The following is a 22,573-nucleotide window of genomic DNA, read 5'->3' on the forward strand; positions in this document are numbered from 1 at the left end:
CAGCCTTCACCCGGGTTTTTGGTTCCTCATTCTCTACACGCATGCACACATGTGCACAGACACCACGCACACACATGTGTGGACATGGGTTTTTAATGATTCTCTTTTTATTTGACAGTTATAGACAGAGAGAGACAGAAAGGTCTTCCTTCCATTGGTTCACCCCCCAAAATGGCCAGTGCTGTGCCAATCTGAAGCCAGGAGCCAGGTGCTTCCTCCTGGTCTCCCATGCAGGTACAGGGCCCAAGCACTTGGGCCATCCTCCACTGCACTCCTGGGCCACAGCAGAGAGCTGGACTGGAAGAGGGACAACCGGGACTAGAACCTGGTGCCCATATGGGATGCCGGCACCGCAGGCAGAGGATTAACCAAGTGAGCCACGGCGCCAGCCCCTTGGACATTTTTTTTTTTTTTTTTGACAGGCAGAGTGGACAGAGAGACAGAGAGAAAGGTCTTCCTTTGCCGTTGGTTCACCCTCCAGTGGCCACCACGGCTGGCATGCTGCAGGCGGCCCACCGCGCTGATCCGAAGCCAGAAGCCAGGTGCTTCCCCCTGGTCTCCCATGCAGGTGCAGGGCCCAAGCACTTGGGCCATCTTCCACTGCACTCCCGGGCCATAGCAGAGAGCTGGACTGGAAGAGGGGCAACCGGGACAGAATCCGGCGCCCCAACCGGGACTAGAACCCGGTGTGCCGGCGCCGCAAAGCAGAGGATTAGCCTATTGAACCGTGGCGCCGGCCTGGACATGGGTTTTTAGACCATTTATAAGTTGAAGGTTAAGATGACACGCGGCCCCCAACTCTTACATAACCAGGATCCTCAGTATTGGGAAACATGTTTAGAGTCATCAACCTCGGCCCATCAGAATTTTATTAAAACTCAATTATAGTTTATATCAGTGTGAAACACTGTATTAAATAAGGTTAGAATTGCTTGCAGCTTTACCCTGTGGGTTAACTGTTAAATTAAAAACTTCAAATAAAAATGTGATGTGGTCTCAGCTACAAGCAACGGCAGACTGACCGACTCTCCTCGGGCCGTCTACTCAGGGTGGCCGGGGCAGCCGCTGGGACCTCGGGCGAGGGTGGACCCCACGGGCGCCAGCAGGCGGTGGGTGGGGTTCACAGCCGTGGCCTGCTGGAGCCAGGGCTGTGGCGGGTGCTGGCATCTGGTCGGTGGTGGAGACCGCATGGCCGGCAGGTGTCCCCGAGCACACAGCTCGTCAGCGTCACTGCCATCCTCACGTGTTCCTTGGCACAGCCCCTTATTCTATTTTTTATTAAATTTTTACTTTGAAAAGATTTAGTTTTTTAATGGCAGGGAGAGAGAGAGATCTTCCATCTGCTGGTTCACTCTCCAAATGATTGCGACAGCTGGGGCTGGGTCAGGCCGAGGCCAGGAGCCAGGAGCTTCATCCGGGTCTCCCACACGAGTGCCAGTGGCCAAAGCACTTGGGCCATCGTCTGCTGCTTTCCCAGGCGCGTCAGCAGGGAGCCGGATCAGAGCCCAGCCCCGGGCCTTGAACCAGCACTGATATGGGGCAAGCCTTGCAAGTCGAGTTTACCCTTTTGTGCCACAGCGCTTAATTTAAATTTTTAGAAACTCTCCAACATGTCTGTGCTGTTCTCACGGTAGGCACGTGTGCACGAGGCTCCCTCATGACCTCCTGGTTCTGTTCTCCTGGGCTCTGACCCAAGGGACCCCACTGAACTCGTGACTTTCAGCGGGCACGCCAAAGTGGCCGGGGCCGGGGCGGGGTGGGGGGAGCCTTGCCTGTCCCATCAGTAAGTAGCGAGGCCAGGCCCAGCCCAGAGGCAGCTCTGGGCCCCTCACAGCACTGACCCCAGCTGACCTTCCCTGGAGCCCCGTCCAGGCTGGGGAAAGGGAGAGCGAGAGATTCGCCAGGGTCCACAGCGGGGACAAGAGTGGCCCTCGCGGGGCAGGCACACGAGCCCAGGCCATGGGGGCCCCGGGGAGGGCTTCAGCGGTCAGGGTGCACGTGGGCCGGGGTCAGTGTCGTCAGAACTTCCGGAATATTGTCTTCAAAATAATCTGCAGCGGGAAGAGAAGACCTGGTGTGGCGCTCGCTCGCTCGCTCTCTCCCCCTCTCTCTTTAAAGACTTACTCCATTTATCCGAAAGGCAGAGTTATGGGGTTGGGGGGCAGATCTTCCACCCACTGGTTCACTCCCCAAACGCCCACAATTGGGAACCAGTGGAAGGAAGATACCTCTCCCCCACTCCCTTTCCCTCTCCCACCCTCTCCCTCCCTCTCGCTCTCGCTCTCTCGCTCTGGCACCAAGGAACGACCCTATGTTGCTCGATTCTCAAGACCCCTTTCTGCAGCCCGCCCACCTCCGCTCCACGTCCCCAAGGACCCCCACCAGCCACTGCAGGGCAGCAGGAGGGCGAGACCCCACCTGGGTGAGCGCGTCCTCCTCCTGGGTCAGATTCTCCACGATTTCAAAGTGGTCCACGTCATGGAGCTCCTCCAGCGAGGCCGTCCACCCTCCCCGGCACAGCGCCTGGGCGGGGAGAGGGCAGAGGGCGCGTGTGGCCGCAGGAAGGGCAGGGCGCCCTCCACAGCACCTGCACCTGTCGGGTGCTCGCTAAGAATTTGTCGGGGAACTGACATGGGGTCCAGGTGGGTGACAGAGAGAAGCTAACGAGAAGACCACACAGCCCCTGGCCACAGACCGGGTGGGTCTCGGGAGTACCTGATAAAACTCCCTGGACTGCCGGTGGAATTCGGCAGAGTCATGCTGGCCCACGATCACCAGCACGGGGCAGGCTGGGTCTGCAGGCTGTGCCCGGGCCGCCTCCAGCTGCCGCTGTGGGCTGTTCCTCTGCGCATCTTCCCTGGGGAAGGCGGGGGGGGGGGTGGAGACAGGGGCCAGGTAAGCAGAGAGGGGCATCTGGGGGTGGGCAGGGGCAGACCTGGGAGGGGGACAGGTCAGCACAGAGAGGAGCCCGGACACAGGCGGCCGGAGAGACCTGGGAGGGGGACAGGTCAGCACAGAGAGGAGCCTGGATACAGGCGGCCGGGGAGACCTGGGAGGGGGACAGGTCAGCACAGAGAGGGGCCAGGCTGCAGGTGGCCGGGGAGACCTGGGAGGGGGACAGGTCAGCACAGAGGAGCCAGGCTGCAGGTGGCCGGGGAGACCTGGGTGGAGGGGACAGGTCAGCACAGAGAGGGGCCAGGCTGCAGGTGGCCGGGGAGACCTGGGAGGGGGACAGGTCAGCACAGAGAGGGGCCAGGCTGCAGGTGGCCGGGGAGACCTGGGAGGGGGACAGGTCAGCACAGAGAGGGGCCCGGATACAGGCAGTAGCGGAGAGCTGGGAGGTGAGCGACTCACGGGGTCATGAGGAGAGGGGCATTCTGTGAGGTGTGCACAAGGGGCTCCAGGTCGTAGACCCCACTCAGGAGGAAAAAGCCTGTGGAGGGAGGAGCAGTCACAGGGCCAGCGCCAGGGAGAGGAAGACAGGACCCGCCTACCCTCCAGCCCAGAAGGGCAGGGCCAGGGCTGGGGGCGGGGGTACAGGGAGGAGGCAAGGAGGGGCCTGCTCACGGGGCTGGGGCCCTCCAGGTCAGGCCACTCTCGGCCCCTGCCAGCCAGGCCGGTCCCCACGGCACCTCTGAGGTTGGGCGCCGCTCCGAGCTGGGCCCAGTCGGTCAGGAGCATCATGGCGGCCAGATGGGCCCCAGCAGAGTGTCCACACAGGTAAAGGCCCCTGGGACGGGTCAGAGCAGAGAGCCGGGTTTGCCTTCAGTCTCCTCAAAGCCTCAGGCTAGGATCAAGAGGCCCCGGCTCTGCCTGCTGCCACACGGCCAGAGGGGCAGCCTGGCCGCCTCCACGGAGCCAACCTGGGCCACTGTCCTCCCGCCCAGCCCCGTCCCCAGAACCCCTGCAGTGACACCCACTGGTTGCAAGGATACCGCTTCTGGACAAACACGACACTGCGGGCCACTTGGCCGACCATCTGGTCCAGGTTTCCTGCAGAGAGCACCAGCTGGGTCAGGGTCCCCGGGTGCTCTGCGCCCTCCAAGGCCAGGGTCCCCTGGGTGCTCTGCCCCCTCCAAGGCCAGGGTCCCCCAGGGTGCTCTGCCCCCTCCTATGCCAGGGTCCCCTGGGTGCTCTGCCCCCTCCTATGCCAGGGTCCCCCCAGGGTGCTCTGCCCCTCCAAGGCCAGGGTCCCCCGGGGTGCTCGGCCCCCTCCAAGGCCCCCTGGCCCCCACCTGCAGCAGGACTTGGTACCTTTGGGAGCAATGTCATAAGCCACTATCGCCACGGCCACTCCCTTTGCTGTCAGCACGCTAGCCATGAAGGCCGACTCATCTTTACTGCAGAGAGAGAGACATGGACAGAGACGTGACCACTGGTGGCCACTAGGCTGCTTTCCCTGTGTCATGTCCAGGCAGAGCAGGACGTGGCACAGGGCCAAGGGCAGCTCTGTCCTCACCACATCACACGCCGGCGTGGGAACTTGTAAAACAGGGACAGCGGCGGGGGGGGGGGGGGTGTTAGCTACAGCCTGCAGCGCCGGCATCCCATATGAGCGCGGGTTTGAGTCCCGGCGGCTCCACTTGCAATCCAGCTCTCTGCTGTGGCCTGGGAAAGCAGTAGAAGATGGCCCAGGTCCTTGGGCCCCTGCACCCACATGGGAGACCTGGAAGCAGCTCCTGGCTTCAGATCAGCACAGCTCCGGCTGTTGAGGCCATCTGGGGAGTGAACCAGCGGATGGAAAACCTGTCTGTCTGTTTCTCTCTCTCTCTCTCCCCGCAACTCTACTTTTCAAACAGAGGGTGCCCAGCTCTGTCTGCCTGGACTCTGCTTCCTTCCCCACCTCCCTGCCTTGTATTTATTTATTTTCTAATTTCGTGCTGAAATCTCACGTCCTGGGAATCCCCCAGTTGTGACAAACCAGGACAGTGGCCACTGGCTTGGCCCTGGATGGTGTTCCCCAAAACACCACGTCCACATCCTGACCCCCAGGCCCCGTGACTGTGGCCTTGGCTGGGAGCGGGGTCTTTGCATCTGGAATCAGGGTGAGGGGCGCTCCGCCTGGATGAGAACGGCTCCTGAGGGCAGCGGCCGGGGTCATCCTAAGACAGAGGCGGAGGCTGCGCCGACGGGGCCCCGGCCGAGCAGTGCCTGCGCCACCAGGAGCTGACACGCAGGGAAGGCTCCTCCCAGCCCTGCTTCCTGGACCATGGCAGCACGGGGCCAGAACGCACTTCCGGTGTTCAGGGCGCCAAGCACGAGGTCCACTGCCGCAGCAGCCCCGGGGAAACGCACGCACCGGGGAGGGAGGAGCCGCCCCTGCCCTCTCTACCCCCACGCACCTGCCGCTCTGCCAGTACCCGCCATGGAAGAACAGGAAGAAGGGCAAGGCTGGAAGACAGGCGGGGCGGTGAGCGAGGCCAGGCTCCGGCTGGGCTCCGGCTGGGCTCCGGCTGGGCTCGGCGGCCAGCCCTCCGCCCCACGTCGGCTCACCTTCAGACTGCTCGTCAGGAAAGTAGATGTCCATCTTCTCCCCGTCGCCATCTCCGTAAGGGACATGCAGCTGGCACCTCCTGGTGGCCCGGGCCCTCGTGGTGGCTGTCTCGGAAGCAGACGGGTCACGGTCAGCACGGGCTCAGGGGCCACTCCTAGCCAGCCCAGGTGGACACGGCTTCCTGAGAGCACCCTTGGGTGGACGAGTGGCCTCTGGCTGTGAGCATCGCGGGAAGGGGACCCTGCGTCCTGACGTCCGTCGGCACGGGAACTCCCGGTGCCAGCAGCCCCGGCCTCACCAGTACTTTATGCCAGGCTTATCACGTGCACAGCACTGAGTACGCTCTCTAGGGAGTGAACGCAGGTCCAGACGTTTGGGAAAATAATCTAGGGAGACTTAAACTCACCAGAAATAAACAGATAATCAAACAGTATGGGCTGAGTAGCCCTTATGAAAAAATGATTAGGGCCAGAAGTGTTTCCGATTTGGGGATCCTTGTGTATCTATACTGAGATGGAATCCAATTCCAAACATGAAATTGACTTATGTTTCACATATAACTTTTTAAAATGTATTTGAGAGGCCGGCGTAGCAGGTAAAGCCTCTGCAATGCTCACATCCCGTATGGGCGCCGGTTCAAGTCCCGGCTGCTCCATTTCTTTTCATGATGTGGTATCTCCCCTGCCAGGTAAGTATCCATTTCTTTTCTTTTTGAGATTTATTTATTTACTTGGAAGGCAGAGTTACAGAGAGAGAGAGAGAGAGAGAGAGAGAGAGAGAGAGAGAGGTAGGTAGGTCTTCCATCTGCCGGTTGACTCCCCAGATGGCTGCAACAGCTGGAGCTGGGCTGATTTGAAGCCAGGAGCCAGGAGCTTCTTCCAGGTCTCCCACGCAGGTGCAGGGGCCCAAGCACTTGGGCTATCTTCCACTGCTTTCCCAGGCCACAGCAGAGAGCTGGATCGGAAGTGGAGCAGCTGGGTCTCAAATCAGCACCATTATGGGATGCCGGCATCGTAGGTGGCAGCTTTGTCCGCTACACCACAGTGCCAGCCCTGGCTGCTCCATTTCTGACCCAGATCCCAGATAATGGCCCAAGTGTTTGGGCCCCTGCACCCACATGGGGGACATGAATGAGGTGCCTGACTCCTGGATTTGGCCTGGCCCTGCCCTGACCACTGTGGCCATTTGGGGAGCGAGCTAGTGGATGGACGATCTCTCTGTCTCTGTTGCTTCCGCTCTCTAACTCTGCCCTTCAAATAAAATAAATATTTTTAAAAAATGACGTAATATTAAAAAAATATTTTCAGGGGTGGGCGTTTGACCTGGAGTTAAGATGCTGGTTAAGGGGCCGGCGCTGTGGCATAGCAGGTAAAGCCGCCGCCTGCAGTGCCAGCATCGCATATGGGCTCTGGCCTCAAGTCCAGGCTGCTCCTCCTCCAATCCAGCTCTCTGCTGTGGCCTGGGAAAGCAGCAGAAGATGGCCCAGGTCTTTGGGCCTCTGCACCTGCATGGGAGACCTGGAGGAAGCTCCGGGCTCCTGGCTTTGGTGGTCCAGCTCAGCTGCGGCCCAGCTCTGGCTGTTGCGGCCATTTGGGAAGTGAACAGGTGGATGGAATCCCTCTCTCTCTGTCTCTCCCTCTGTCTGTAACTCTGCCTCTCAGATAAATAAAAATTAAAAAAAAAAAAATCAAACTAGGGCTGAGAAAATCATAGCAACCTTGCCACCCACATGGGAAAACTGGGTTAAGTTCCAGGTTCTTGGCTTTGGCCTGGACCAGCCCTGGCTACTGCGGGCATTTGGGGAGGGAACCAGTGGGCAAAAGATCTTTCAAGTAAAATTAAAATAAATGTTAACAAAGTTTTTTAAATCTAAGAACATAGGTTTCCTTCAAGCTCATGCGTTTCACAACATACTCAAATATTTACTGGGCAAACAAAGAGTCAACCAGTACAAAGCTGGCACAGAAGGGACCTGAAGGGGCGAGGACACGGCTCCCCACGTCCCTGGGGACAAGCAGGACAGATCTCAGGTTAGAGAGCCACTGCTCGGACAGCTCTGGAAGGTTCCAGGCTGCCTGCTGAAACCCAGAGTCGCAGCACCCAGCCTTGCTGCTTGCCCGGGGCCACGTCCTGGGGGCAGCTGCCCCAGCCCAGCACGGGGCCTGGCCAGGCCGCGGATGGACGTTGGTGACCTGAAGCCACTTGGGCTCCCAAGCCCTGATCTCCCGAAAGAGAAGGAGGTGTCCCTGCTCCCTCCCCCACAGCCGTGGCCCCCAGCTCCAGCTAGATGCTGCCTGTTCTCACGCCTCTCTCTGGCCTTTTATTTGCTTTAAGTTAAAGATTTACAGGGCTGGCACTGTGGCGCAGTGGGTTAACGCCCTGGCCTGAAGCAGTGGCATCCCATGTGTGCCCTGGTTCCTGTCCCCGTTGCTCCACTTCTGATCCAGCTCCTTGCTAATGCTCCCTGGGAAAGCAGAAGATGGCCCAAGTCCTTGGGCCCCTGCATCTGCGTGGGAGACCCGGAAAAAGCTCCTGGCTCCTGGCTTTGGATTGGTGCAGCTCCAGCTGTTGCAGCCATTTGGGGAGTGAACCAGAGGATGGAAGACCTCTCTCTCTGCTTCTCCTCTCTCTGTGTAACTCTGCTTTCAAATAAATAAATAATAAATCTTTAAAAAAATATTTACTTACTTGAGAGGCAGTTACATGTATATATATATATATATATATATATATATATATATATATATATATATAAAGAGAGAGACAGAGAGAGAGAGAGAGAGAGGTGTCTTCCATCCACTGGCCCACTCCCAAAATGGCCTCAGTGGCCAGAGCCGGGCTGAACCAAAGCCAGGAGCCAGGAGCTTCTTCCGGGTCTCCCACGTGGGTGCAGGGGCCCAAGCACTTGGACCATCTTCTACTGCTTTCCCAGGCCACAGCAGAGAGCTGGATCGGAAGTGGAGCAGCCGGGACTCGAACCGGAGCCCATATGGGATGCTGACATTGCAGGTGAAGGCTTAGTCCACCACGCCACAGCACCGGCCCTGGGCATGTGGGAGGGCAGGCCCAGTGCACTGGAGCTAGCCATGACCCTCACCAGTACCTGCTGAGGGCGCCCCGGGCACCTGCTGCTGCATTACTCGGGGCCATGCAGACCAACAACGTCAGGCCTAAAATCAGGCTGCACGGCACCCACCGCACGGCAGGAAGACGGGTCACCTGTTCTCAAAAGCTCAGGACCCCCGGCAGCACCCAGTGGGTGGCCTAGGTGGGACCTAGGTGGGACCGTGGCATCTTTTACAGAATCCCAGTCCTGCGGTGCAGCCCCTCTGTGCAGCCCGCCTGCTGTGGGGGTCTTGGGCACCTGGAGCTGGGTGTTTGGGAATCGGCCCCCTGGGGGCTCGGCTGAGGGCCCCTCCTCCCCGCCCCCAGCATTCTGAACCAGCAGCACGTGCCGAAGGCCACACGAGGCGGCCACAGAGGTCCCAGTGGTACCCTGGAGTCCTGTCTGTGCGTAGGTCCTCAAGGCCTCCTGTGGTCCCTGGCGGACGACCCATCTGCTGGGCGAGTACTGGTTCTCCAGTTCCTACAGGAGAGACACAGACTGCCTAAGACCTCCGCCCTCAACCCGGAGCGCACCCCCACTGCTGGCCCGAGAGCCCCTCCCCCAGAGCCCAGGCTCCCCTGTACTTGGGGCCCGGAGCCAGTGTCATGGAGCTGGTGTCCCTCCAGACAGCTAGTTCCACCTGCAGGGGCGCAGCGCAGCCCGAGGCAGGGGCGAGGAGGAACCAACCAGGCTCCGTCTGCAGGGGCTGCCTGGGAAGGTGGCTGAGGGCTGGGAAGCTGGGCCGGAGGCTGCAGGGTCTCGGGCGGCATCAGGCAGTCAGGTTTTGGAGAAGGGCTCAGGGCCACCATTATGGGAAAGCTCGCTGCGGCCCAGAGAGGGGTGGGAGAGAATCTTCCATCCCCTGGTTCACTCCCCAGACGGCCACAATGGCCAGGGCTGGGCCAGGCGGAAGCCAGGAACCAGGAGCTTCTTCCAGGTCTCCCATGTGGGTGCAGGGACCTGGGTCATCTTCCGCTGCTCTCCCAGGCCATAGCAGGAGCTGGATCGGAAGTGGAGCAGCCGGGACTGGAACCGGCACAGCTGAACCCAATCATACACCCCGGCACCAGTCCCGATTCTGCAGGCTGCCGGGTGACCGTCTCCGTCCTCCCTGGCACTGTGTCACAGCCAACCTCACAGGGCTGCTTCCTTCTCTCGTTGCCCCGGGCTCCGGGCCAGGCGCACACCAGAACCGAGCTGTACCCGGGAGGCGCTCACCTGCGGACGCCCCCTTCCCGCTGTTGCTCAGGGCCCCTGCGCGCTAACACAGCAGGTGCACGCGTGGTGGGCGGGGCGGGGTCCAGCGCGTCCACCAGCTCCCCAGGAGGCTAGCTAGGACTCCGTAACGGACGCCAGGCGCCTTTCCAACCCAGCACCCGGCGGGGCCCCGCCCCTCCGCCTAAGGCGTTGCACAAACTCCCCAGAGGCCCGCACCCTCGGCTCCCGGCCTCCCGCGACCTCTGAGCCTGGGAGCAGAAAAGCGGATCAGGCTGGTCTGCGCGGGCCCCGGGCTCCCAGTCCCGCCTACCTCGGGGGGCATCGTCTTCCACGCGGCCTCGCGCCCGCTGCCGGCCCCCGGGACGTCCATCATCAGCGCAGCTCCGGCCCGGGGCCTGCGCGCCCTTTTATGCCTGGTGGTGGGCGGGGCGGAAAGCTCCGCCCAGCCACGCCCCTGACGAGGCCCCGCCCACCACCGGGTGGCGTCCCAGGGCGCGGCCTGGATCACCGCCTCGAGGGGGCGGGCCGCGGTCGAATCTCCCGCCGCCCGTGCCGGGCGCTGATTGGCTGCGGGTCGCCGGCGCCGGCTCCCGATTGGCCAGAGTGCCGCCAATAAAGGCGGGAGGCGCGGGTCTGGCGGGAACTTGCCGGGTCCTGCTGCGTAGGGTCTCCGTGCTGCGAGCTTCCAGGCGGCGCCATGAGCTGCATCAACTTGCCCACCGTGCTGCCCAGCTCCCCCAGCAAGACCCGGGGACAGATCCAGGTGCGGAGCGCGGGCCTGCGGGGGCCGGGGTGGCGGCCGGGGCCCGCCGAGTGACCTCGCCTTCCCTCCTAGGTGATCCTCGGGCCCATGTTCTCAGGGAAAAGGTAATGACCCCGGGGGGCGCGTGAGCCCCTCCTCCCCGGAGACCCCCCGCCGGGACCCTCCCGTCAAGTCCTGGAGCTGGACCCCGCCGGATGAACTGTAGCCCCTCCCCAGCTCCCCCGCCCGCCCAGGTTCCCCGGGACCCCCGGGCACCCCTGCAGCCCACGACCCCGGGAGCAGGCTCCTTGGGAACGCGCTCGCCCTCCCCGCCCTGGGCAGGTGCTCCTCGCCTCCCGCCCTCCGGAGGGGTGCGGCCCGCAGACAGGCGCCCCGGTCCTGACCCCTGGGAGCGGCGCTCCCCAGCTCGGGTTGGACGGCGGCGCTCGGGCTGGCTGCACCAGCAGAGGGCGCCGGGGGCCGGGGGGCCGGGCTGGGGGCCGGGGGCCGGGGGGCCGAGGCCCGGGGCTGGGGCTGGGGCTGGGGCTGGGGCGGGAGCCGGGCCGGGCTGGGGCTGGGGCTGGGGCGGGAGCCGGGCCGGGCCGGGCTGGGGCTGGGCCGGGGGGGGGGGGCCGGGCTGTGGGCCGGGGGCCGGGGCCTGGGGACCGGACCGGGCCGGGCCGGGCCTGTGTGCTGGCTCAGCCGGCCCTCTCTGCTCTCCCAGTACCGAGCTCATGAGACGGGTCCGCCGCTTCCAGATCGCCCAGTACAAGTGCCTGGTCATCAAGTACGCCAAGGACGTCCGCTACAGCAACAGCTTCTGCACACATGACCGGTCAGTCGCTGCCCACTCGGGCCCTCCTGTGGGAAACCCCGGCCCATAGGGTGATAGAGCTGATGCCCGCGTGGGGACCCAGCCGTGCACGGTGGGCAAGGGGCGGCTTCAGCCCTTGGAATCCACGTGACAACGGCTGCAGGCGCCTGTACTTGTGGGGGGGGGGGGGGACAGCGACCCCGAGCGCCCAGCGCGCCTGGCCCGGTGGCAAAGCCGTGCGCACCAGTTCTGTGCGGCCTGCGGGTGCAGTTCTGGCTGGCTGTGCTCGGTCGGGGGTCAGATTTCCTGACAGCTTCGGGGCGCTGTCCGCCCTCGGGTTCCCTCCATTTGGGAAGAGGTTTTCCTTTTATTTTTATTGACTTATTTGAAAGGCGGAGAGTCTCTCCCCAGATGCCTCAGTGGTTGCCACTCAAGTCCTTGAGTCATCAGTGGGTGCTGGGACTCGAACCCAGGTCTCCCGGGCGGCGTCTCAGCCGCCTGCCTGGCAGAGAAACGTTTGAGTCCCGATCCAGGAGGGGGTGATGGCCAACGAAAAGGGAGCGGAATCCGCCCAGTGTGGCATCTTTTCATAGACACAGCTGGGAGCTGCCTGTCCCGCTGCAGGCCGGCTCAGAGCAGCGGGCAAGGGTGGGGACCGCGGTGTCCCCCTTCAGATGAGGCCCTGGAAGGGGCGGGCTCCCCGGTGTCACTTAGTCACTAGAGCATCCCCACGCACACCTCACGACCTCCACACGACAGCAGGTCCACGCTGGCCCACGCTGGCCCCTCTCCTCTGACCTCCGAGAAGCCCTTTGATCCCCTGCAGCGCTGCCACGGGGAGGAAGCTCTCTGCTCCTGGGGTCCCTGCTGGGCGGGGCTCCTGGAATCGCAGGCTCGGTCCAGTCTCCCGCTCTGGGCGCCTCCCTCCATATAAGTTTTTCATGTTATGTTTTATGACCACGGAGAGCTGAAGACAAAGGAATCCAGACCGGACTTTATTTTTGCTTCTGGAAGTGGAAAGGCTTTGTTGGCCTGGGGTGTTGTGAGCCTGGCACTGCCCCGCGACAGCCTCGGCTGCCTCCGCCTGCTGCATGGGGTGGGGTAGGAGAGCTGTGGGGTCGCGCCAGCTTCACACGAGGGTATTTCAAAAAGCTCGTGGAAAAGTCGAATGAAGAGATACATTTCTTTTGGTGCAAAAAGTTTTTGAAATCCATGTTTCAGAATATGTACTTTTCATGAACTTTTTAAAGACGCCCTCACACTAGACATTGCTAACTTATAGTCCGAAGCATCACGTGAGATGGCTTGCACTTAATAGCTTTATTTATTTGTTTTTAAAACATTGATTGATTGATTTGAAAGGCAGAGTTACAAAGAGAGATCCTCCATCTGCTGGCTCACTCCCCAAGTGGCCACAATGGCTGTGGCTGGGTCAGGCCAAAGCCAGGAGCTACTTCCGGGATTCCCACACAGGTGCAGGGGCCCAAGGATTCTGGCCATCCTCTGGTGCCTTCCCAGGCCACAGCAGAGAGCTGGGCTGGAAGTAAAGGTACATTTATTTATTTGAAAGGCAGAGTTAGAGAGAGAGCTTCCATCCTCTGGTTCACTCCCTCAATGGCCACAGTGGCTGGGGCCTCACCCTGGTCTCCCACGTGGGCGCAGGGGCCCAAGCACTTGGGCCATCTTCTGCTGCTTTCCCAGGAAGCCTTAGCAGGGAGTTGGATTGAAAGTGGAGCAGCCGGGATCCGAACCTGTGCCCACGTGGGATGCTGGCATCACAGAAGGCAGCTTAACCCACTACACCACGGTCACTTTAAAAAAGATTTATATATTGAGAGGCAGAGCTCTTCCACGCACTGGTTCACTCCCCAGATGGCTGCAGTGGTCAGGGCTGGGCCAGGACCGAGCCCGGAGCTCCACGTGGGAAGAGGGGCTCAGTACTTGAGCCATTAATCAGCTTCCCAGGCGCATCAGCAGGGAGCTGGATCCGAGGTGGAGCAGCCGGCACTGAAAGGTGCCCCAGTCCAGTGGAGGATGCCGAGTCCCTTGGTGTGCCCCGGGTGGAGGATGGCAGCGACAGTGGCTGTTCCCTGGCCCCGGCGTTCTGGTCCCCCCCTCACCTTGCTCCCCTGCCAACCTTGTCTTCCCAGGAACACCATGGACGCGCTGCCGGCCTGCCTGCTGCGGGACGTGGCTCAGGAGGCCCTGGCCGTGGCCGTCATAGGCATCGACGAAGGGCAGTTTGTAAGTTGGCTGCGGCTGGCCCCTCCCCCCTGCGCCCTGCGCCCCCTCTGCCTCTCTCCCTGCCGGTGGGCGTTATTCTCTGCCTGTTGAGTATTCCCTACCGGAAATGCTTGGGACCAGAAGTGTTTCAGACGTGGGGTTTTGGGGGCTCTGGAGTGCTTGCTTAGACCTCACTGCTCCAGCATTCCCAGTCCAAAAATCCAAGATTCCCCAAGAGGCTTTGGATTTGAGAGCGTTTCAGGTTTTGGATTTTTAGACTAAGGATGTGTAGTGTGTAACAAGGATAACTCTTTTTTATTTTTTATTTATTTATTTGAGAGGTAGAGTTACTGATAGAGAGACGGAGAGACAGATCTTCCCACCGCTGGTTCATTCCTGAGATGGCCACAAAGGCTGGGGCTGGGCCAATGCAAAGCCAGGAGCTTCTTCCTGGTCTCCTACACGGGTGCAGGGCCCAAGCACGTGGGCCGTCTTCTACTGCTTTCCCAGGCCACAGCAGAGAGCTGGATCGGAAGAGGAGCAGCCAGGACATGACCTAGCACCCGTGTGGGATGCCGGCATCCCAGGTGGAGTCTTAACCCACTACACTACAGTGCCGGCCCCCGTATTTTCCTATTTTTAATAAGCACATATTTTTGGGACTGGTGAAAATATGTTCTAGTCCCAGCTGCTCCTCTTCAGATCTGGCTCTCTGCTACGGCCTGGGAAAGCAGTAGAAGATGGCCCGAGTCCTTGGGCCCCTGCACCCACATGGGAGACCCAGAAGAAGCTCCTGGCTCCTGGCTTCAGATAGGAGCAGCTCCAGCCGTTGTGGTCTTTTGGGGAGTGAACCAGCCCAGATGTAAGACTTCTCTCTCTCTCTCTCTCTCTCTCTAACTCTACCTCTCAAGTAAATAAATAAAATCTTTTAAAAAAACTCCTATTTTCCTAGTGAACAAGTGGAGCTCTCTCCGCACTGGCTGATGGGAGTGTTTTGTTTGGCTCATTGTTGCTTCCTGCTTGCTCCTCATTGTTTTGCTTTTCTTCTTTTTTTTAAGAATTCATTAATTTATTTGGAAGCAGAGGGACAGGGAGGGACAGCGAGATCTTCCGTCTTCTGCAGGGGTGGGGGCCCTTTTTTACGCCAAGGGCGGCTTGGGTATCGAGAAGCACATTCGTGGGCCATACCAATCACCAGCTTAAAAATTAGCCTGGCACAGATTTAGTGACTTCCCACTCCTGCCTGTGGTTGCCTTGGCAGGGCCGGACCAGAGGGCTTCGTGGGCCTCATGTGGCCACGGGCGAGACAGTCCCCAAATACCTGCAGCGGCCAGGGCCGGACCAGGCCAAAGCTCCGTCCAGGTCTCCCCCATGAGTGGCAGGGCCCCACGCGCCTGGGCCACCCTCCACTGCAGGCACAGTGGCAGGACGCTGGCTCGGAAGTGGGGCTGCCGGAACTCGGGCCGGCTCTCCGGTGTGGGGCACTGGCGTCCCAGGCGGCAGCACCGGCCCCTGCTAGGAGCTCCCCGAGCCTCGGTGTGTGGGGGGCAGCTGTCCCGGCTTTTTCTCTAAGTGTCTTTCCGTGTAAGCGGGGCGGCGAATGAGGGTGATCTGCGACCTTCAGCGGTGGCCACGCTCGCTGCCTTGTTGCCAGGGAGACGGCTGTGGTCACGTGGGGCCACTTCCTGGGCAGGTGACGTGCAGTCTCCGGCCCGCGTCCGGGGGAGGTGCTGTTCCCTGTATCCTGTGATACTTTTTTTGTGGGCATCCAAGCGTTTGTTCCTAGCTGAGGCTTTGCTGGGGTCGAGAGCCGGCTTCGGCTTGTGCTCGGTTCCCGGCACGCGCCGAGTGATGCCAGGGACTTTCCGGCCCAGGCAGCTCTTCCTTAAGAGGCAACGAAGCAGCAGGAGCGTGGAGAGTCCTCGCGCTGTTACGGGAATCCCACCCTTCCCAGCGATGTCCTGCCCGGGACACCCTCGGGCTTCCCGTCTCCCCGCACGTTCACAGAAGTGTTAGGGAGACTCGGCGCCCAGAGGTGCTCCCGGGGGCCCGCGTTCTGATTGACTGAGCTGGCCAGTGAGGTGCACAGCTGTGGCTCGTGCGTGCCAGTCGGTGCGTTCTGTGTTGTGGGCTGTAAACCCCACCGCCTGTGGGTTGAGACACCGCACCCAAGACTGCCAACGCCCCCCAGAATTGAGTATGCCACTCTTCTGTTGTTCCATAGCACAGAGAGCCAGAAATGGTTTCACCTCTTTTCTTTTCTCCCCCTCCTTTTCTTAAGACTTATTTATTTATTTGAAAGTCAGAGAGAGAGAGAGGTCCTCCATCCGCTGGTTCACTCCCCCATTAGCTGCAAGGGCTGGAGCTGAGCCAATCTGAAGCCAGGAGCCAGGAGCTTCTTCCGGGTCTCCCATGCAGGTGCAGAGGCCCAAGCACTTGGGCCATCTTCTACTGCTTTCCCAGGCCACAGCAGGGAGCTGGATCGGAAGTGGAGCAGCTGGGACATAGTGCCCAGGTGGGATGCCGGCTCTGCAGGTGGCGGCTTAACCACCATGCCTCGGCGCTGGCCCCACCCCTCGGGCAGTTTTAGGCTTGCCTCCAATGTATTAGGGCCATCGTGAGTGCTGCTCTAACAAATGTACCCCAAGTTCTCGTCGCTTAGCGTCAGGGACGTTTTAAAACAACAGATCGTCAGGTCAAGGTGTGATAGTCCCAAGGCGGACGCCACAGTGGAAACTTACTCCTCCCCCACGCTCCTCCGTGGCTCCAACCCGAGTGACAGCGTGGCCGCTCCTGCCCACCAGGCTCGCCGTGGTCGGCCCGAGCCAGCGGCACACGGTCCACTTCCTGGACTCGGCAGGGAGAACCAACTTGAGCTTCAGGGAGCAGCTGCCCGTCAGCCTGCCCCGCCTCTCGGTACAGTCAGCTGTCAGCCCCGGCCCGGCTCTGCCTCCCCCCCCCCCCCCTCCTGAACAAGTCCCAGCCACGCACTGCACTCCCAGGGTGAGGCTGTTGGGGGCGTCTCCCCCGGGGGGCTGCACTGTCGGCTGCCAGTGCCCCCCTGGGTTCCATCCCTGACCCTCAGAGCTGGGCTCCTGGGGTGGGGGCGTGCATGCTGCCCGGGACGAGGCCACTCCTGCCCCTCTTCCTTGTTTGCCGTCTGCTCTGGCCAGGGAGCCCGCATGCCAGCTGCCTGTGCCGACCTGTGGGAGGGGCCGCCTCGTGAGGCTGCTTCCTCCCGCGAGCAGGGGTGTTTGTCTTACTCACTGTGAAAACATCCCCGACTTCCACGCTGCTCTCTCGCCGCTGGGGCCTTTGTTCTCCGGGAGCTCGGGGCCAGGGAGGCGGATGCCAGGGCCTCGCTGTGCACGGTGGTGGCAGGGCCTCCAGCCCCGGTCCCTCCCTTCTCACACAGGAGCGGCTGTGCCTCCCTGAAGCTCGGCTTCCGTGCTAATGTGTGACTCTGGCCAAGGCACAGGGTGCTTGGGGTGCTTCATGGAGATCGTTGGCATTTGGGGAGATCCTCTGTGTGGGACCCCCAGAGCCTGGGCCACCCCAGGGTGCAGTAACCAGAGTTACAGAAGTTACAGAGAGAGGTAGAGACAGAGAGAGGCCTTCCATGCGTTTGTTCACTCCCCAGATGGCTACAACGGCTGGAGCTGTGCCAATCCAAAGCCAGGAGCTTCTTCCGGGTCTCCCATGTGGGTGCAAGGGTCCAAGCACTTGGGCCATCTTCCACTGCTTTCCCAGGCCGTAGCAGAGAGCCAGATCTGAAGAGGAGCAGCCGGGACTAGAACCTGTGCGCACATGGGATGCTGGCGCTTCAGGCCAGGGCTTTAACCCGTTGCACCACAGCGCCGGCCCCTGCGGGGGGTGATTTTTAATTTTGCTCGCTGGTGTACCCTGGGCGTTAGGCATCCACCAAGAAAACAGCCCGTAATTTGCTCTCTCAGCAGTCTTTGAGATGAGCTCCCTGGGAAGGCGCAGCCCTGGAGCCGAGCAACATGGGTTTATTACCGGGTACCAGGAGGACACAGGCCCGCAGAACCGGGGGCCGTCTCAGCCAGAGGGGTTAGAAGGGATCTGGGCTCCTGTTGGGTCCTCCTGGGGCCCGGAGTAGAGGCCCAGTGGGGTCTTCCCTGGGGCCAATAGAGAAGGAAGGATGGTAAGGCCATCGGCACTGCCGTTGGCCAGGAGTGGCTTGGGCAAGGCCCCTGTTTCGTCTGTACTCAGTCGTGGTTAGGGAGGGCCTTGTTCTTGTCTTTTTTTTTTTTTTTAATTAAAGATTCTTTGAAGGGCAGAGTTACAAAGAGGGAGAGACGGTAGACAGGCCTTCCACCTGCTGGTTCACTCCCCAGATGGCTGCAACCGCCAGGGCTGGGCCACACTGAGGCCAGGAGCCAGGAGCTTCCGCCACGTCTCCCACGCAGGTGCAGGGACCCAAGGACTTGGGCATCTTCCACTGCTTTTCCAGGCTGTTAGCAGGGAGCTGGGTCAGGAATAGAGCAGCCAGGGCTCGAACCTGCGCCCATGTGGGATGCTGGCATTGCAGGCGGTGGTTTCACCCGCTACGCCACAGCGCCAGTCATTGTTTTTGTTTTGATCCATCAGTCGCAGGGTGTCCTTGCCTGATGTTGGCGACCCCAGGAGTCTGCGCGCCGTGGCTTAACCACGCTGCCAGGTCAGTCCAGGTCAGCAACGCCCATCCTGAGGCGTGCGCCGTGTGTCCTGAGCCCTGTGTGTGACGTGGAGGCGTCTGCCGGGCGTTGGCGTCTACGGCTGAGGTGGCCAGGTCCATCCTAGGCGTGCGCCGTGTGTCCTGAGCCCTGTGTGTGACGTGGAGGCGTCTGCCGGGCGTTGGCGTCTACGGCTGAGGTGGCCAGGTCCATCCTAGGCGTGCGCCGTGTTTCCTGAGCCCTGTGTGTGACGTGGAGGCGTCTGCCGGGCGTTGGCGTCTACGGCTGAGGTGGCCAGGTCCATCCTAGGTGTGCGCCGTGTTTCCTGAGCCCTGTGTGTGACGTGGAGGCGTCTGCCGGGCGTTGGTGTCTACGGCTGAGGTGGCCAGGTCCATCCTAGGCGTGCGCCGTGTTTCCTGAGCCCTGTGTGTGACGTGGAGGCGTCTGCCGGGCGTTGGCGTCTACGGCTGAGGTGGCCAGGTCCATCCTAGGCGTGCGCCGTGTGTCCTGAGCCCTGTGTGTGACGTGGAGGCGTCTGCCGGGCGTTGGCGTCTACGGCTGAGGTGGCCAGGCCCATCCTAGGCGTGCGCCGTGTTTCCTGAGCGCTGTGTGTGACGTGGAGGCGTCTGCCGGGCGTTGGTGTCTACGGCTGAGGTGGCCAGGTCCATCCTAGGCGTGCGCCGTGTTTCCTGAGCCCTGTGTGTGACGTGGAGGCGTCTGCCGGGCGTTGGCGTCTACGGCTGAGGTGGCCAGGTCCAAGGGCCCGTCCCGTTCATTCTTGTGCCACGTGGCAGCAGTGTCTGGGTGTGGGAGACGCCTACCACGGGCTGGGCCTTGAGCCTCGAGTGGCAGGTGTGCTGTGCCTTAGAGGGAAGGGCCCGGTGAGGACGGTGCTCCGTGGGTGTGGAGGGAGCTGTGGGGACCCCCAGTGCACCACGCAACCTCGAAGTAGCAGCGAGGCTATAGCGGAAATACTGGGGCTGTGACAGGGCCGGGGCCAGGCGGCCACGGGGCAGGCGCTGGGTACGTGGGCAGAGACCCCGGAAGTCACCGGGGTGACTGCCCTGGCCGTGAGGATATGGTGGACAGCAGGCGCCTTGGCCGGGATGCCAGGAGAGGTGGGGAGCCTGCGTCTCCCACGTCTCACCCACGTGGCTGGCACTTTTCCCTTGTGACATCTGTCACTGGGTTGGAGCCTGACCTCTGACCTCTGACCGCACTTTGACCTGGTCACCCCTGCCTGTGAAGCGACACCCTGAGGTACTGGGGGTGAGGATCGGGGGGAGGGGGCCACATCATCCAGCAGACTGATGGCGGTGAGGGTAGCTATCGGGGTGCTGGGATGCCGCCTGGGACACAGGTTCCCATCAACCTGTCTCCGTTCCAGTCCCAGCTCCACACGCGCTCCAGCTTCCCACCAAGTGCATCCTGGGAGACCAGCAACGGCCCAAGCCCCCGGGTCTCTGCCACCCCCGAGCTCTCAGCTCCTGGCTTCCGTCTGAGCCAGGCCTGTGGGCATTTGGGGTATAAGCCAGCCACTGTGAGATCTCTCTCTCTCTCTCTCTGTGTCTCTGCCTTCCATATAAATATAAACCAAAATTTTTAGAAAGATCAGTTTACTTGTAAACTTACCGTTTAAGATCAGTTTGAGAGGCACGGAGCGAGCGCTGACCCTGTGGTCCCTCCCCCAGTGCCCACGACACCAGGAGCCAGGGTCTCAGTCCAGGTCTCCCACGGAGGTGGCAGGCACTCGAGCCACTTGCTTCCTGCCAGGGTCTGCGTTAGCTCTGATGGAGAACCCAGGCACCTTAGCCTCTGGGCTAAGCACCTGCCCCAAACTTACCTTTAATTCCATTTCCTCACGTGATCATCCGAAGGGGATCTGCATGCCGGATGAAAATTCAACATTTCTCGTTTGTGTAAGCCGCAGCCTCTGCCTGGGCCACACAGGATGGCCCTTGACTGCCCGCGTGCGCGTGTTTCCGCAGGCTCTGTATTTAAGGCCGAGCCTCGTCTCCCTGCTCCGGGCGTCACGTGGACGGTCCCTGCTTCCCAAGGGCCGCCTGGTGTCCAGGCAGCACGTACGGTAGATCACAGAGCTAAGCCCCTTGAGACCTTCAGCCAACAACAAAGGCCAGAAACGTAACGCCATAGCCAAGGTCACACAGCTACCAGCTCCGACCGCGAGTGGCAGCCGAGCCCGGGGCCCGTGCCGGGGCAGCCATCTGATCCTACGTCCTGGGGCCCTAGGCCCGGAGGCAGGAAGCAGGCTGTGCCCCCGGCCTAGGGAGCCTCGGAGGGCAGCGCTCCCAGTGGGTCCTGGTGGCTGGATCCAGAAGCCACGGCTCAGGGCGGGAGCTCACTGTCCCGTCCCCCCCCCCCCCCCCCCCAGTTCCCCGACATCGTGGAGTTCTGCGAGGCCATGGCCAACTCCGGGAAGACGGTGATCGTGGCTGCCCTGGATGGAACCTTCCAGAGGAAGGTAAGGCGTCTGATCTGGGTGTCGGGGTGGCACCCGGGGTGGGGGCAGGGCCTCGGTGCAGCACTGAGCCCGCCCCTTCCCCGTCTCAGTGCAACGCCGGGCTGCTCAGCCCAGGTGTGCCCAAGTCCCGGCACTGCCTGGTCTGTCCAGACTGGCCAAGCTTGGCCCCAGGACACAGCAGGGCGGGGGAATCGAGGTCCTGGCTTCCTTGCTTGCACTTCACGGAGGTGACCCGGGTCCCTGCCGTCTCTCCGTGCCGATGTAGGCTTTCGGCTCCATCCTGAACCTGGTGCCCCTGGCCGAGAGCGTGGTGAAGCTGACAGCCGTGTGCATGGAGTGCTTCCGGGAGGCCGCCTACACCAAGCGGCTGGGCTCCGAGAAAGAGGTAGCTCCCGCCAGTTCTCCCGGGCCGGGCGGGCCGGGGCGCGTCCCCACACTCAGCCCGCTGTGTCACCGCTCTCAGGTGGAGGTGATCGGTGGGGCGGACAAGTACCACTCCGTGTGCCGCCTGTGCTACTTCAAGAAGTCCACGGGCCCACCTGCAGGGCCGGACAAGGAGAACTGCCCGGCGCTGGCCAAGCCAGCCGAGGCCACAGCCGCCAGGAAGCTCTTCGCCCCCCAGCAGGTCCTGCAGTGCAGCCTCGCCGCCAACTGAGGGGCCTCGGAGCCCCTGCTGCCACCCCCTGGCGGGAGCCCACGCCCCACACCCTGTGGCTTCGCACAAGAGGAAGCCGGGAGGAAAGTGGGTTCCGTCTCCGTCCCTGGCACTTCTAGTTCCCTTCCCGGCTGCTGGGAAGGCCCGCCCAGCCGGGGGTGGCCCTGCCTGGCGGCCGCAGACACCCCCACTCTGGGGAGAGGGGCAGAGCCCCACGTGGCCGTGACGTTAACCGCTGGCTTCTTCCCCCTTTGTGGCTTTCACTGCCGAGTTTCTGTTCTTCCTGTGAAGTCCCTGCCCCTGCACCTTGAGACTTGACCTCTCTGGCCGCCCTCGTGGCCGAGAGCCCCTCCCAGCGGGGCAGCGGGTTTCCCCGGAATCGGCCTCCTCCATTGGTGGCACCAGACCGGCAGGGGGCTGACGCCAGGGGCTGCACCGGGCTGGGCCTGGGGGGAGGCAGGGTCTACCCTTTTGCCATAGTGTATGAAAGTAATTAATAACTAATATTAGAATTTGCCAGCTGGTGTGAGAGCACTTCTGTGAGCGGGGCTTCCCAGGTCTCGCGTAGACAGCGCCCACGCGCCTCGCGTGGGGATCCCGAGCCAGTCCTCGTTGGAGTGACACTCCTCATAACTGACAATGTTCCTGCGGCACCAGCTCTCGCCTGCCTTTCCGAGTGGGTTTCGGACGCTGCTCGGGGGACCCACACCCTGTATGGGAGTGCCTGGGCCCCTGCCACCCACACAGGGACCCACCCTGACTGGTGGGGGGAGGGAGCCAGCAGCCAGATTTGTCTCTCTGCCCTCCGAATAAAAGAACAAATGAACATTCAACGAGAGGAGTGAGTGAGTGGGAGTCCGAGGCCCAGGTCGGGCAGCCGAGGTGTCTCAGGCCGCCCGCCAGGCCGGCGGTCAGGTGTTGTTTGTGAAATAGACACTCTGGCCGTCCAGGAGCCAAGAAGATGCCACTCACGGTGCCTCGGAAAATGGGCTGCCGGGAGCTCGCTTGCGCAGGAAGGGGCTGGGCTGGGCGCAGGCCCAGGTGTGAGGGCCGCGGCACACCTAGCTGGCTCCCCCAGGCCCGTGCTGCTGGGAGCGGCAGTACACCGGGGCCCCGGCTCACAGGCCCTGGGCGTGGGCCCCCAGGGAGCAGCCACAGCAGGG

General features: G+C 61.8%; 2 protein-coding genes across 4 annotated transcripts; one reads left to right on the plus strand and one right to left on the minus strand.

Annotated features, from left to right (window-relative positions):
• Window positions 1-79: 79 nt before the first annotated feature.
• Window positions 80-10,214, minus strand: AFMID (arylformamidase). Of its 3 annotated transcripts, XM_062215969.1 has the most exons (11): window positions 10,129-10,214; window positions 8,990-9,080; window positions 5,494-5,598; window positions 5,343-5,391; window positions 4,255-4,340; window positions 3,921-3,993; window positions 3,633-3,730; window positions 3,355-3,433; window positions 2,716-2,857; window positions 2,419-2,523; window positions 80-2,051 (listed from the first exon to the last, which is right to left on the minus strand). In XM_062215969.1, the coding sequence occupies exons 1-11, from the start codon at window positions 10,189-10,191 to the stop codon at window positions 2,019-2,021; spliced, it is 924 nt and encodes a 307-aa protein (XP_062071953.1). In that variant the 5' UTR covers window positions 10,192-10,214; the 3' UTR covers window positions 80-2,018. The 3 variants fall into 3 exon arrangements, with proteins under 3 accessions (XP_062071953.1, XP_062071954.1, XP_062071955.1); XM_062215970.1 differs by lacking the exons at window positions 3,633-3,730; window positions 3,921-3,993; XM_062215971.1 differs by lacking the exons at window positions 3,355-3,433; window positions 3,633-3,730.
• A 235-nt stretch (window positions 10,215-10,449) lies between these two features.
• Window positions 10,450-22,241, plus strand: TK1 (thymidine kinase 1). Its single transcript, XM_062216281.1, has 7 exons — window positions 10,450-10,581; window positions 10,654-10,685; window positions 11,285-11,395; window positions 13,525-13,618; window positions 20,666-20,755; window positions 21,021-21,140; window positions 21,219-22,241. The coding sequence occupies exons 1-7, from the start codon at window positions 10,516-10,518 to the stop codon at window positions 21,408-21,410; spliced, it is 705 nt and encodes a 234-aa protein (XP_062072265.1). The 5' UTR covers window positions 10,450-10,515; the 3' UTR covers window positions 21,411-22,241.
• Window positions 22,242-22,573: the final 332 nt, after the last annotated feature.

The sequence above is a fragment of the Lepus europaeus genome, chromosome 18 (assembly GCF_033115175.1).
Source record: "Lepus europaeus isolate LE1 chromosome 18, mLepTim1.pri, whole genome shotgun sequence".
NCBI lineage: Eukaryota > Metazoa > Chordata > Mammalia > Lagomorpha > Leporidae > Lepus > Lepus europaeus.